Here is a 12,721-nt window from a genome sequence, read left to right on the forward strand (position 1 = left end):
TTGTCACTATATATCATTATCGTCCCAAGGGGGTTTTCCACTATTTCTGGGCTATCAACCGTCATTATAATCAACTTTTTTTTTTCCTTTTTCCCTCTCCCTTTTTTTCTTTCTTCTTTCAACCTTTTTTTGGTTCGTGGCCCTTTTTTCCACCCCTCTTCTTTCAGGGGAGAAGAAGGTCATGGTACTTAGGTTATTAGCCTTTTTTTTTCTCACATATCTACCTACCTGACTAAATCTTTTACTCATCGTTCATCTCCTTTTTTTTTTCTTTTCTCTTCTCTTCTCTTCTCTTCTCTTCTCTCTGTCTTTTATTCCATCATCATATTTTTTTGGATTCTTAGGTTTCTTAGGTTTCTTAGGTTCCATATCATACTCCACCATTTACTCTTCATTTTTTTTTTATTTTTGTTATCATAGTAGTAGTAGTAGTATGTTATATCATATACGCCTTTTCCATGGGGGTCTAGACCTCCATCAATTTGATCTCAATTTCTTCAATTTTCAGTTCTCATTCAGTTCCCCATCGATCAGATTTCAAAATCGGACTTGACTTTTGATATACTCCCCATCAGGACTCTCTTATCTCCCGTGTAAAATTGAAAATGTGCTTGTCTTATCCGGGTTCAGTCTTATATGTGTGTCCTACTTGGTCGAGTGCTAACGTTATACGTTTCCTGCCCCTTGGCCCTTGGGTCCTATCCGTTTCTTGCCCAGTTGGGTCCTAGATTTGTGTGTTACTCGGTAGGGTTTTATAGATTGGGTGTCAGATGTCCACCTGATCGTGTCGTCCGTCTCTTCCTTCCATTTTTTTCCTTCCTTTTTTCTTCCCTCGTTCCTAAATTTATACTGATAGCATTGGGAGTCTGGGACGTAAGAAGGGAGGGAAAAGGCATAAAGTACATGGGTCTCACTGTCTGCTCTTTTACTCCTTTTTCACGTTTCATGTCTATGCTGGATCTCAATCATCCTCCTGAATTGGTTTTGGCATAGTCTTTGATATAGATTTTGTCCCGTTCGAGAGTATTTTCTCACTGGAACCGCCATATTTGTTTTTAGACCCTTTGGGCGATTTGTTTACCTTAATTATTCTTTTGTTTTTGATTCTCTTTGGTGCCGTCGGGTTGAAATTCTATGAATATTTCTCGTTTTACTGTTTCTCTGTATTATTACCGCCAATGGGTTTATTTTCAACATGGTAAGTACATGTCCTATAATCAGTGTAGTTAAATTGACAAGGAGATTGCCTGATTACTTCTATTGCCAAGCGATTCCACAATAATCACTGCGTAACAATTTGTGCGTAGCAAATCAGAGCCAGGCCTTGTGAAACGCGCCTGAATGTTCTGTCCACAGAGTACAGGCCAGAGCGCCAACTCGACCGCCACAGCCATCCTACTTCCCAGCAATGCGGACAAAGAGAGATTCGAAAAAAAAAATATAGAAAACGCGTGGAACAACGCAGACATCCATCCACTAGATAAAAAAAGTACGATGGGAAAAAAAATATTGGTGAAAAAGGTCAAAAAGAAACTCTCCCTCGGGGAATCGAACCCCGGTCTCCCGGGCTTGCGATTCCGTATTAAGCAGAATTGACAAGCGGAAATCATAGCCACTAGACCAAGGAAGATGGTTATTTGGTATGATCCGTTGGCGGATCACCTTGAGCTAAGTGAGCTGTTGCTGTGGGACAATTCTCTTAATTAATTTCATATACCAATAACATTCTTGTATGCAACGACCACCGAACCTCGCTCAGAGGAAAAGGTGAGAGAGTCGCTGTAAGGAACCTGTCGCTGATAGTGTGTCAATATTTACAAAATAGTCGGGTCAGTCGAGAAAAGATTGTATTCCCAGGTAGGACCATTTGCAATATACAATGTATTCGGTTGATTCGAGAATATCTCTAGTGTGTGAGCTCCGTGGGATCTACTTCAGATGCATTGATGCGCGGGCGACAGTGCAACACCAAGAAATATCCCAATCATACCTTACTTAACTAACGAGCAAATGCTGATGCATGCTTTGTCATTTTTATATACTTTTCTCTGAGTTAAGGAGTCTCGCGTTCTTTTCTCCTTTGGTCTAGCTATTTTAAAATAGATTCTGAAATGTTTTATTTTTATTTTATTTTTCTATTTCTATATCAATTTTCTTTATTTATTTTTTTGTCTTGTATGATTTCCATGAATGCATTTCCGCTTGTAACATACTTTCTTTCGCAGATCCATCTACTTCTTGCGACCAAATCCCTGAGTTGCCTTCGAAAAAAAAAAGTGATCTGCGATTTCCAGATATTTGTTGTTTTCCGTTTCTCGTTCTGATGTCCTCAGCGTAAAATCTAAACCACATCCAGGACGATATTATCCTCCTTTATTGTGCCAAATGCCAGTAGTAGATATCATTGTGCACCCGACTACAAATTTGCACAAGTGTATTCTTTCATTATCTTCAACATAGATATTGCATTCTTGTCTTCATATTTCGAATCAGTTATTACAACCATGATATTCGAGTACTTTGAGCATCGTTGGTGGACATTTTAGAAAGCAAAGTTGCGCAAGAAAGCAACAATACTAGCGCTGACAGCATATATATTACAATAACAGCCAGTATTTCAATAATCCGTGATGGTGTAGCGGTAACATCGGTCGCTCTCAAGCGATTACCTCAGGCATAGCCTGATTCAGTGGTGCTCGTAGTCCCGACCAGCCCGGGGTTCGACTCCCCGTCACGGAATTTTTTGACTTTTTTTGTCTTCTTATCCTTTGTTTATTTTTACTATCCCCTTTTTTTATTTCCTTCTTCTTGATGTGTCTGCCCCCGTATTCTTCAATTGGGTTTATACTTTGTACTATTCCATTTTATTATTGTTTTCCTCCCGTTGTTTTGGTCCTCTTTATGTATTTTCCTACTTTTTTCCCTTTCATTCTTCTTTTCTCTTTCCTCTTCTCTTTCTTTTCTTTCTCTCTTCCCCCCTCTCTTTTTCATTTTCCTTTTTTATTCTCGAAAAGTTTGCCTTCTATATATAATTGTATATCTTCCAATACTACTTTCCATTAAAACCAAGTAAAAAAATTATTCCACTCGAGAGATGGATATTTGTATGCAGTAGAGAAAGTCACAACTGTGTCTTGGTGGGTATTCCAATAAAGCAGAGATATAGGATTTTATCCAGAGCGACACAGGCCAGGTGCCATGCCTTTCGGTCTGGAAATCAAAGTTCTATGCTCCTAGATAGGTAGGGCCAGGAATCATACGGAGTACGGAGAAATTTGCTGATCGGATACTATAGTACAATCTCGAAGGGTCGAAAGTAAAACGAGGTTGCTGCAGCATACAACAATTTGTTGAGGGGGTTCAAGTAAAGGACAAAGATTTCATTTTAGGTTGGATTATTGGATTATTGGGAAGCAAGTCACACGGCGACAAAGAATAGACGCATATAGTAGGCTCATGATAAGTCAGAGTTTATGTTGAAAATATGTGTGATAGAAAAGATAGAGGGAACAAGTATAATGTATATATTCCAAGAGCAACCACGGGTGAATTCGCCGGAAAAAAAAAAGACTGATAGAAATTTCGGGAAATGAGTATAGTACTGTAGATGAAACAAGAAGGAATAATGAATATATAGAAGATATATGTCGGATACCCACAATTCACGACTCACGAGTCGAGTCCGCAGAGCTACAGAGATAGGACTACCGCCCTACTTGCCCATAAAAGTCACGGACTCACGGGGTTCTCAACCCGTCGCCGTTCCCCATCAAGCCACCAGCTAGTCCAATCATTCTGCGATTCAACAGGTCATCTTCGCTTGCGAGGCTGACGAGGCTTACTTTTCGGCGCATCTGGATATTACTGTTGTTATTGTTATCCGACGTGGGAGGAGGAGGATTGTGTTGATGGTGAAGATGGGAAGGAGGAACAGGATGGGAGGTTTGAGAAGCGTAGACGGGGGCTGAGCCAGGACGACCTTGTTCTTGGCCTTGAATCTGAGCCAGGGCGGCGTGTTTGAGGGATGAGATGGATTCGGAGCCAAGTCCAGATTTAGTTCCGCTTCTTGAACCCGCATCGGCGCTGTTGGTACCATCAGTGCCTTCAGCGGCACCAACGGGAGCACCGCCGGCGCCGCGAGCTTGTCTTTGTCGACTGGCGTTGTTACTGCCGCTTGCATTGGGATTATTAACGGGAGTGCCGGTCCCGCTGCCGCGCCGTCTGGGCGAAAAGTAATCTCCTCTTCCGCGGCGCGCAGAGATGATGCTCATTTCCAAGGGACGGTCTTCGTCGCCGGAACTCTCCATTGTGCCTGTCCGTCTGTGATGACGGCCTGCACGAGAAGTGTTTCGATAATTGTAAGAGTTTGGAGCACCAGCAGTGGGATACCCTGCTGCGGTCACACCAGCGGGGGCATCTTTCTGGGTGGCAGACGTTGGATATTGCCCTCTTCCGCGATCATCCTGATTCGAAGACGACGCAGATTCAGCGCGGCGGAAGCTTTCTTGCATCCATGACGCGCATTTGAAAATGTATTTCCAGCCTTCGGAGAAAACACCGACAAACTGCATAAAGCCGTGACTGATTCCAGGCACGAGCAAGACCTCAACAACGTCCAGCTCGTCAAAGACGCGTTTCTGATTGATGAGCCCAAGTTCCTGCCGCTCGACAAACACGTTGCGCTTGGCTTGGCGAATCCGCCCGGCGAAAATGACAGTGTCGTCAACGAGAGGATCACGTTCGCCGGTGAGAAAATATGTCTTGGGGAACTGAGCAAGGAGAGATTCTGGTGCGAGCAAAGGCGAAAGCAAAAAGTCTGTTCGAAAGTCTGGTCGGGCGTGCGGACCGACGTACAAGATAATCATTGCACGCATCATCTCGGGTGTGAGAATTCGGTCGTTAAAGTAGGATATCATACTCGACATGGCAAGACGGGTGCGGAGCATCTGCGGCTTGGACTCGGCCACTGCTTTGGTGTTGGCTGCGACAGATATACTTGCTGGCTGAGTAAGATGCGCTACTTCAGGTGACGGTCGCGTTGAGACGGGGGATTTGGTAAGAGGTTCGTGGGTTATTTCTCCGACTTCTTTGGCGGGCGGTGAGACTATAGGACCAGAGGCAGGACCCATGCCGTCGGGACCGTTGGGCTGCGGACGCTGCGGTGGAGATGTGATTGTGCTGGTTTCATCTTCTTCATCTGAATGATGGGGCGTAGAAGGGGTAAGCTTGTTGTAGTCTTCGCTCTTGCGCCGGAGTATGTTCTTGTTCGTCTTTCGCACACGGCGGTCTTTGATTAACGACATTTGCTCATCCGTCATCCAGTTCCCAATGTTCATGTCCAGCCCAGGATAAATGAGAACAAGCCCCTCTGGCATAGCTAATGGCTGCTCCTCGCCGGGCTTTCTGTACCGTGCGTCAATAGTACTGGCAGATTGAGCAATCATGAGTACTACGCCAGCAGCAAGAGTCCCGCCTGCGCTATCACCGGAGATGACTACTGTAGGTGCCTTTTCTCCAGACATGCCAATGCATCGACCCCGGCTCGCAAGCAGGGTATGGTAAACGTCATAGCACTCATTGAGAGCATAAGGATACGGATATTCAGGTGCTTTCTTGTAGTCCAAGCTCAAGACCGGTCGCCCAGTCTTGCCCGCCCAAGCGAATAGTTTATCATCGTTGGTTCTGGGATCCATGGCAACGTATCCGCCACCAGGGATATCGAGTACCAAGCACGTATGATCCTTTAATGCAGAAAGCGGGCCATCAAAGTATAACCAAGCGTTGACAGATTCCTTATATGAGGATTCTCGGGGGCGCGGTATCCTCACTGCACGAGGCGGATACCGACAGAACCTAGGACGAAGTAGTTTCCCAAGCAGGGAGAGATACGGTGTCGTTGATTTATTCCAAGAAACTCGAAGGTGGTCAACACTGAGGGCGCCTCTGACTTTTCGGACCTTTTCGTCGGCTTGTTCGGCCGCAAAGAGGTAATAAATGGAGAAGATGATGCTGGCTAGGTCGCGAAGCCATTTTTTACGAATGCGCATCGCAGTCCAGAACCCCGCATCCAGAGCGGTAGTGACCCACGTTGCTCGAAAGTATGCTCGGGTGTACAGGTTTGCCAATGGTTCCGGACATTCGAGACCAGTCAGCTTGGCGAAGTTGCGAGCTACATAGAGCCAGAGCATCGTAATAACAAATGTTTGCCATGCCGTCAGACGGAGCGACAAGCGGTTAGAAAGGAATCGGACTGCGGGAGGTCCATGAATATTGCCTCTGCGTACCTGTTAGAAAGATTACTTGGATGCGTAAAAGGTGGAGGAGAACATACTTGAGGAGATATAATGACCAAAATGACACCACAGCAAACACTTGTATCTTACGAAACTTGACCGACGGTCGACCGAGGACGTGATCTGACCGGTTAGTTGAGAACCCGCCTGAGGAAAAGGATACAACTTGCCAATCATGGTGAAAAGCCCTTGTTAAAGGCTATGCAGGAGAATGCAGAATATTGAAAAAGAAAATATGATACTGATGAAAGGAAGCGGATATGGAAGTTGTCCCAATCATCGACTCCACCAAACCTCTAGATGCTGTTGAACATGACCTGAGAGATGTTTCCACATCGAACTGCGCTTCTGAGAAAATCGCAGATTACCGTTCAAGAGGCACGCTTGTCATGCATCATTAAACCCTGAGAGATTTTGAAGTTGGCTCTCTTGTGCTCTCGGCCTGCTGACACGAAGGCAAGGCCATAATCTGCTCAGCGATTCGGTACCTCAACCTTCAGCAGACGCATGCAACATTCACAGTCTTTCGCGAAAGCAGACAAAGTTGTTTAAGGAGACCTTCAAGAAACGCAGTGAAATGAATGTTAGTGTAGAGATTACTGCAAAAAAAAGAGGTGCCCAGCGAGCAAGAAAAGCTCTCTTCCGTTATGTGTTGTGTTACTTTCGGATTCGGAAGTAGATGTCATATGGGGCTTCGCCGCATTCCTTTTCCGCTTCGCTCCCGCTTCCTTTCAAGCACGTGAAAATAATCCGCAGCCACACCCACACTCGAGTAAGATTCCGCGTCGGCAGCTAAGTTTTTGCATATACCGTGTAACTGTAGGTCACGGTACGCTGTACTGCCGGGCTGCATGAGATACCAGAAGACGCACGAGGTCTCGGATCTGACAGAAGCTGGCGTCCTAGAATAGAAAAAGCCGGTGAGATCCGACGGACTCCGAGCTGAAAGCGAGATCGTGTTTCTGGGAGTTATGGAGCACCAATGCAAGGATAACGTATGGCCAAAGCATGATTTCAGCATTGTAATTAAGCCCTCAATTTGTTTCAACAAGCACTCTCATAGTTTTCATTTGGATCATGACATTTCGTAAGCAAATTTGTTTAGCTATACGCTTGTCTCATCTCTAAGCATCCTCAGATCAGCAACATCATCAACAACAGCTGCTGTCAATTTTCTCGGTCACCGATAATAATCCAAAGGCTGTCATATGATCAGGGCATTGCAGCTCTTCCTGCTAAACCATTTGCTGCTGAAAGGCAATGTAAAACATCGAACTTTGCAGTTTCTTTCAAGGGACGTGGTCGTTTAGGGCACGGTGTAAGGATTACAGTACGGGGAAAACTTAGATCGCTAGCCGACGCTGAACCGAAATGCCGAAACCAAGCGGATCGAAATGCAATTGTGGGGTCCCCACAATAAAATCTCAGGCATGTGACAGCCATACGTCGGCCGCTTTTAACTATTCGCTAACGATATCCCAAACCTCTCTCTCAATTCTGATCCAGAAGTAATTTATCACAGCATTGTAAATACATTCCAAGGCTGTTAGTCACGTGCGCGTTGATTTCGGGATACAGTTATGTGGATTATTACATGATTTGCTGGAGATAGAATTAAGATACATGTCGGTTGGGGTAGTGATTAGGGCATTGAATATGGCGAAAGTGCTTATTGAGTATCGAATTAGCATCTCGCTCGGAAAAAGGGAAACGGGGAAGGTGTAAGGGGAAAATGTCAGTCCATGTTCATGTGCTGTGATGATAAGAAAATGAGGACATGGATTTAGAAAAAGATAACAGCAAGCAGAAAACAAATCTTTCCAGTCAGTATCTGCCGCCGCAGCAACCATATGGAAAAGTGAAAGGAGAAGAGCGTGGGAGGAAATTGTGACGACACAAAGAATTTTGAACTCCCTTATTCCTCTTCATCCTCATCCTCATCCTCATACTCTTCCTCCTCTTCTTCTTGATCGTCATGCATGGCATGGTCATCAGAGGAAGTCTCCTGAGAAATCTTTGGTGAAATAGTTTGGACGGCCCGACCATTCGTAGCACGATTGATTGCAGTGGCCGCCGTCGATCGTGAAATGTTCTGCTGCTCCGAGATAGACATTGACTGACGAAGAGGACTCTGCACTGCGGGCGTAGTGTTGACTCTAGTCAAAGCACGCGCGGCAATCATGGAACGTCTGGAAAGCAGAGTAGTTGAGGACGAGCTGGTACTCTTGCGCTTCTGTGGAACGATCGATCGATTCTGAGACCGAGCATGGCTATTCTCTGACTCGACTGGCTCAGGAACAGAAGATCCGGTATGCTTATGGGTACGACGCCTCATGTCAAGGTGACCGCGGTCATCGCTAAAGCTCGAGTCATCGACGTTATTCGAGACATTATCGTGGGGTTGCAACGCCAAAAAGGTATCGCTTGGCTGTAAGAAAGCCGCAGAAGCCGCAGAAGCCGCAGAAGCCGCAGAAGCCGCAGAAGCCGCAGAAGCCGCAGAAGCCGCAGAAGCCGCAGAACGAGCCTTGTTGAAGGCGGAGAATTCATCCGATCCCAGCTCATTGAAGGAAGGCGAACGCGAAAATCGAGACCTATTGGTGTCGCCGGTAGGAGACTTTCCAGTGAAGCCCATATTGTCACCGTCGGCATGAGAAAGGGTAGAGAGATCTGGAGAGCACTCCCTGAAGGTCAAAGGTGAACGATTTTCCTTGTGCTGGAGAGGAGCAGATTCCTTGAGTGCTCCAGCTGACCCGTGAACTGAAGAGGAAGCCTCCAAGCCATGACAATCCATTCCACCATCACCATCCAACTCATCTGTAAGCAGCTTCACGCACTCTTGAATCTCGTCTTGAAAACCACCAACCGCCGCCTCCATTTTACGCATGAGCAATGTCTCAGCCTCGGTCAGACGCTGATTGATCCTCAGGTTCTCAGTGTCATCGTCAACCCCAGACGACCGAGCTTTCCTTGCCAGAGCTACCGCGACAAGCGTAAACTTGCCCTTCAGTTTATTAAAGTCCGAAAGGACCTCTGAAAGAAGTGCCACTTGAGCCGTGATCTGCTTTCTCTCGCAAATCTTGGCTCCATTGCCCGAGGCTTGACTGTTTGAAGCAGGTGCATTCAACGGCATCGGGTCTTGACGAGTCGGCGAATTCATAGAAGAATGCCTACGGCGAGGTTCAAGAAAGCTGGGAATTGTGTCCAAGTCAACGCCTTTAGAGAGGATCGAAGAGATTGACTTGCTTGAAGTGTCGTTCTCAGCAATTTTTGGTGTGAGGGTAGTACGTAAGCTTCGACGCAAGTAACGACCAAAGGTTGTGTGACGGATCGAAGCAGGAATATGGGGGGTTCCCCGTGCCCTCATGTTTCTAGATGAAGCGAAAGCGGGCATATCTGCTAGAATACCCAGACGAGAGAGCTTCTTCACATGGATATAGCCCTTGTCTTCGGCGTCGTTGCAGAGGAGTTCGTCAATAACGATCCGCTCTTCTGCTGTGGCGTTGTTGATGCGAGCTTGTTTGCGAGGCCGTGGCGAAGGAGATGGCGGTTCACTTGCCTCTCCCTCTTCCGCTTCATTAAACTCCTCTTCGCTTACCAAGTTTCCTGTTTCCCAACGCTTCATAAGCTTGGTTATCGGAGACAAGTCCAAGTCAATTGGATTTGACTCGGAGCCGTTGCTCGGTAAGTTAGAGAACCGTCTACTGGGCGGCGATCCAACTTGATTTGGCTCAGAGCCGGTGCTTGATTTATGAGAAATTCCTCTGGTAGAAATTGGAGCACTTGTTAATTCCCTAGGCTGAGAATGGACTGCAGTGCCAGCAACCGGATCTGCGGACCTTTCCCGGCACTCATTAACAGCCGAGCGCACGTCGGCGAGGCTAAGTCGCAGAGTCCTGGCAGAGGCACCGTCCCTGTTAGGAACTCTTCTATTTCGGGCATTCAGGAGAGCTCTCCCTGCAGCAACAGGATTACTCTGCAACTTGGACAGCTCCTTCAATTGCGGCATTACTCGAATCAGGTTCGAGATTTCATCCAAACTAGAAGGGCGAAGTCCATCCACGTCAGGGATAGTTTGAAGCAATGGCGCGTGCCAATTTCTCTCTACATAACTTGCGGCCTTGGCAATGGTCTTTCTTGCCTTTTCAGCTCTCGACGATCCAGGCTAAACTAACGCGTCAGAAAGGCTTCCTGATTGCTGAGAATTTCGAGATCTATTACTCACAGATGCCATGATGTCTTCAGTAAACGATGCGCCAGTCAAAAAAAGAGTGAAAGAACAGCGAGACGGGACTCAACAGCGGAAGGAATACCTTCCGACTCGATGCAATGGGTGATTGGGAAGGGGAAGAGGTTGATGAGGCATCACTTTATGCTGAACGTGAACAAGGGGCTCGGCGCCGAGACCAACAACCGCAAACGAGAAAGGAACATAAGCACAGTGAGATGAGCCGTTGCACGCAAACAGCAAAGCAAGTTCCAAAGGAGCAAAAGTAGCGGGAGGCAAATCAGATTCAGTCTTGCAAGCTAAATACTATATCAACGTACCTCTAGACCCCTATCTTCACTCTTTCCTGCAATATGGGCGTCCCCTACTAATTTGCCAGTCACATAGCCAAACCTCGAATACCATGCCCAAGAAACCGGCGATACAAATTCCTCCAGAGTCACTAACACTCGTTGCTCCCAAGGAAAACTCTCGGTCCTCTTCAGGTATGTGATCAGTGATTTCGGCGAAGGTGTTGACATAAACTAAACCGCCCAATAGACCTTCCCAGAATATGATGGCAAAAATGATATAGACATTTGGAATAAAATCGAACAAGGCATGAAGCGTCAAAAGCAAAAGATTCAAAATCTGAAGCAGCGATGGCGCATACAATGAATGAACCCGGAAAAAAGGGGTCGAGGAACGCGAAATGAAAACGCCGACTTGGTACATGGCATTATATGTCGGATAAAAGTCACGATACTCAGTGAAAGGCGTCGACTTAAGTGGAAAGAGAAGTGTGGGAGCCACGCCCTGATTGATGGTATACTCAGCGATATAGACCATCAAAAGAGGAAGCATACTATAGGTCGTCAGCATCACAAGTCAAATTGAACGGTCTCGATCAAAAGAATCTTTGAAAGGAAACATACTATGGGAAGAAGAGTCCACGAGCCCGCCGCAAGTTAGCTTTGAAACTACTCAATATGCTTTGCGGCTCTTGATGAGACCTTTTGACACAGTGCGCCGAATTCTGTGGGGATTGCATAAGGGGGTCTTGCTCAGGCTGATGGCCGTGAAAGCCCTCTGGTTCACTGCTAGGTAGTTCATTCTCAGTATCCTCTCGTGCAATACTTTCATATCCGGCTTGTGGACTTGAGGTGTATTTCAATGGTCCTCTTGGGAGAATAATGAAGAAGCTCATAAGCATAATCACGGGCAGACAAGCAAAGACCAGGATGCTCTTCTTCACTCCAAGCCCCAGCCAAGTTGTTGCGGCGACATATGCACCGGCACCAATGAGGCCAGCTCCGCCGGTTCCACTGCCCCATGCTGCCAAGCTGAAATGACCATAGTAATGCGTCAAGCCCAGAAAGCTCAGTTCTCCACCACCGCTGCTAAGGCTTGCCAGTGCAACACCAACCATCTTCGTTGCGATAGCGGCGCGATCAGTCGTTGTGGGGGTCACGGCAATGATGAGCATTCCTGCGCTGGACAAGCAGGCAAATATCACGATTCGCAGCGAATAAGGAATGGCATGAATAAAATATGGCGCAACAAGCTTTGTGAAGAATGAAGGCAGAACATCGGCGAGAAGTACGACGCCTTTGGGCACACGCGGGCCGACCAGGTCAAGCGCAGAGGAGAGAATGATCACATAGAGCACATTGTTGATAAGACCTACGTCAAGTCGCTGCAATTAGCATACATCATCTACAAGACCTTTTGGTTATGTTTCACATCAACTAAACTTGACAGGAGATTCAGCAATCAAGCACCCACCAAAAAGCCAAAATGCTATGCAAACGCGCTTATCGGCCCCTTCGAACAGTCTCCTTAAACGCTCCTTGTAGACAGGCCATGATGCTGCAGGAGAGCCAGGGACAGGGAGCATTCTTTGCGTCGATGGGGCCGAATGTTCAGGTTGTCCTCTCATTCGATTTGCCCTCAAATTTCTAGGTCAATCATGGTCGCCGCAACGTCTTGCTGCTTTAAATACTTTGGGGCTTGCTGTATCTTAATGGGAGATGAGGTTGGCCGTGAGGTTACATCGAAGAGATAAGGCTGGCGGCTCTTTCCGTGGCAACAGACCAGACGGGTCTCTGACTTGGGACGTCACCGCCTAGCAGGTAGCCGCTTGTGGAAATTAACTCTGCATGATAAGAACAACACAGCAATAGAGAAACGACGAATAGGACTTATTTCAATCATTTACCATAAT

At 46.6% G+C, this 12,721-nt stretch overlaps 4 protein-coding genes and 2 non-coding genes across 6 annotated transcripts; 1 reads left to right on the forward strand and 5 right to left on the reverse strand.

Annotated features, from left to right (window-relative positions):
* Nucleotides 1-1,533: 1,533 nt before the first annotated feature.
* L228DRAFT_t120 lies at nucleotides 1,534-1,630 on the reverse strand. The gene has a single exon. It is a non-coding gene; the product is annotated as a tRNA-Asp (tRNA).
* Nucleotides 1,631-2,624: 994 nt separating this feature from the next.
* On the forward strand, nucleotides 2,625-2,739 carry L228DRAFT_t117. The gene has a single exon. It is a non-coding gene; the product is annotated as a tRNA-Glu (tRNA).
* A 44-nt stretch (nucleotides 2,740-2,783) lies between these two features.
* L228DRAFT_250307 (hypothetical protein) lies at nucleotides 2,784-3,104 on the reverse strand. Its single transcript, XM_018333295.1, has one exon. The coding sequence runs from the start codon at nucleotides 2,989-2,991 to the stop codon at nucleotides 2,833-2,835; it is 159 nt and encodes a 52-aa protein (XP_018185440.1). The 5' UTR covers nucleotides 2,992-3,104; the 3' UTR covers nucleotides 2,784-2,832.
* Nucleotides 3,105-3,502: 398 nt separating this feature from the next.
* Nucleotides 3,503-6,948, reverse strand: L228DRAFT_250308 (alpha/beta-hydrolase). The gene is made up of 3 exons (XM_018333296.1): nucleotides 6,464-6,948; nucleotides 6,332-6,416; nucleotides 3,503-6,276 (listed from the first exon to the last, which is right to left on the reverse strand). Exons 1-3 carry the CDS (start codon nucleotides 6,468-6,470, stop codon nucleotides 3,738-3,740), a joined length of 2,631 nt encoding a protein of 876 aa, XP_018185441.1. The 5' UTR covers nucleotides 6,471-6,948; the 3' UTR covers nucleotides 3,503-3,737.
* A 1,024-nt stretch (nucleotides 6,949-7,972) lies between these two features.
* On the reverse strand, nucleotides 7,973-10,459 carry L228DRAFT_30948 (hypothetical protein). The gene has a single exon (XM_018336463.1). The coding sequence runs from the start codon at nucleotides 10,297-10,299 to the stop codon at nucleotides 8,209-8,211; it is 2,091 nt and encodes a 696-aa protein (XP_018185442.1). The 5' UTR covers nucleotides 10,300-10,459; the 3' UTR covers nucleotides 7,973-8,208.
* A 230-nt stretch (nucleotides 10,460-10,689) lies between these two features.
* On the reverse strand, nucleotides 10,690-12,686 carry L228DRAFT_31013 (batten's disease protein Cln3). The gene is made up of 3 exons (XM_018336464.1): nucleotides 12,283-12,686; nucleotides 11,433-12,180; nucleotides 10,690-11,362 (listed from the first exon to the last, which is right to left on the reverse strand). The coding sequence occupies exons 1-3, from the start codon at nucleotides 12,434-12,436 to the stop codon at nucleotides 10,855-10,857; spliced, it is 1,410 nt and encodes a 469-aa protein (XP_018185443.1). The 5' UTR covers nucleotides 12,437-12,686; the 3' UTR covers nucleotides 10,690-10,854.
* Nucleotides 12,687-12,721: the final 35 nt, after the last annotated feature.

Source organism: Xylona heveae (assembly GCF_001619985.1).
Source record: "Xylona heveae TC161 unplaced genomic scaffold L228scaffold_11, whole genome shotgun sequence".
NCBI lineage: Eukaryota > Fungi > Ascomycota > Xylonomycetes > Xylonales > Xylonaceae > Xylona > Xylona heveae.

Bases quoted from the DNA above. Each gene is read 5' to 3' on its own strand.
- L228DRAFT_250307 (XM_018333295.1), bottom strand. From the start codon at position 2,991: ATGAAAAAGAGAGGGGGGAAGAGAGAAAGAAAAGAAAGAGAAGAGGAA.
- L228DRAFT_250308 (XM_018333296.1), bottom strand. The intron at 6,277-6,331 runs GTATGTTCTCCT...ACAGGTACGCAG, and splicing joins TGGTCATTATATCTCCTCAA to AGGCAATATTCATGGACCTC.
- L228DRAFT_30948 (XM_018336463.1), bottom strand. From the start codon at position 10,299: ATGCCGCAATTGAAGGAGCTGTCCAAGTTGCAGAGTAATCCTGTTGCT.
- L228DRAFT_31013 (XM_018336464.1), bottom strand. From the start codon at position 12,436: ATGAGAGGACAACCTGAACATTCGGCCCCATCGACGCAAAGAATGCTC. The intron at 12,181-12,282 runs GTGGGTGCTTGA...GACTTGACGTAG, and splicing joins CATAGCATTTTGGCTTTTTG to GTCTTATCAACAATGTGCTC. The intron at 11,363-11,432 runs GTATGTTTCCTT...GACGACCTATAG, and splicing joins CGTGGACTCTTCTTCCCATA to TATGCTTCCTCTTTTGATGG.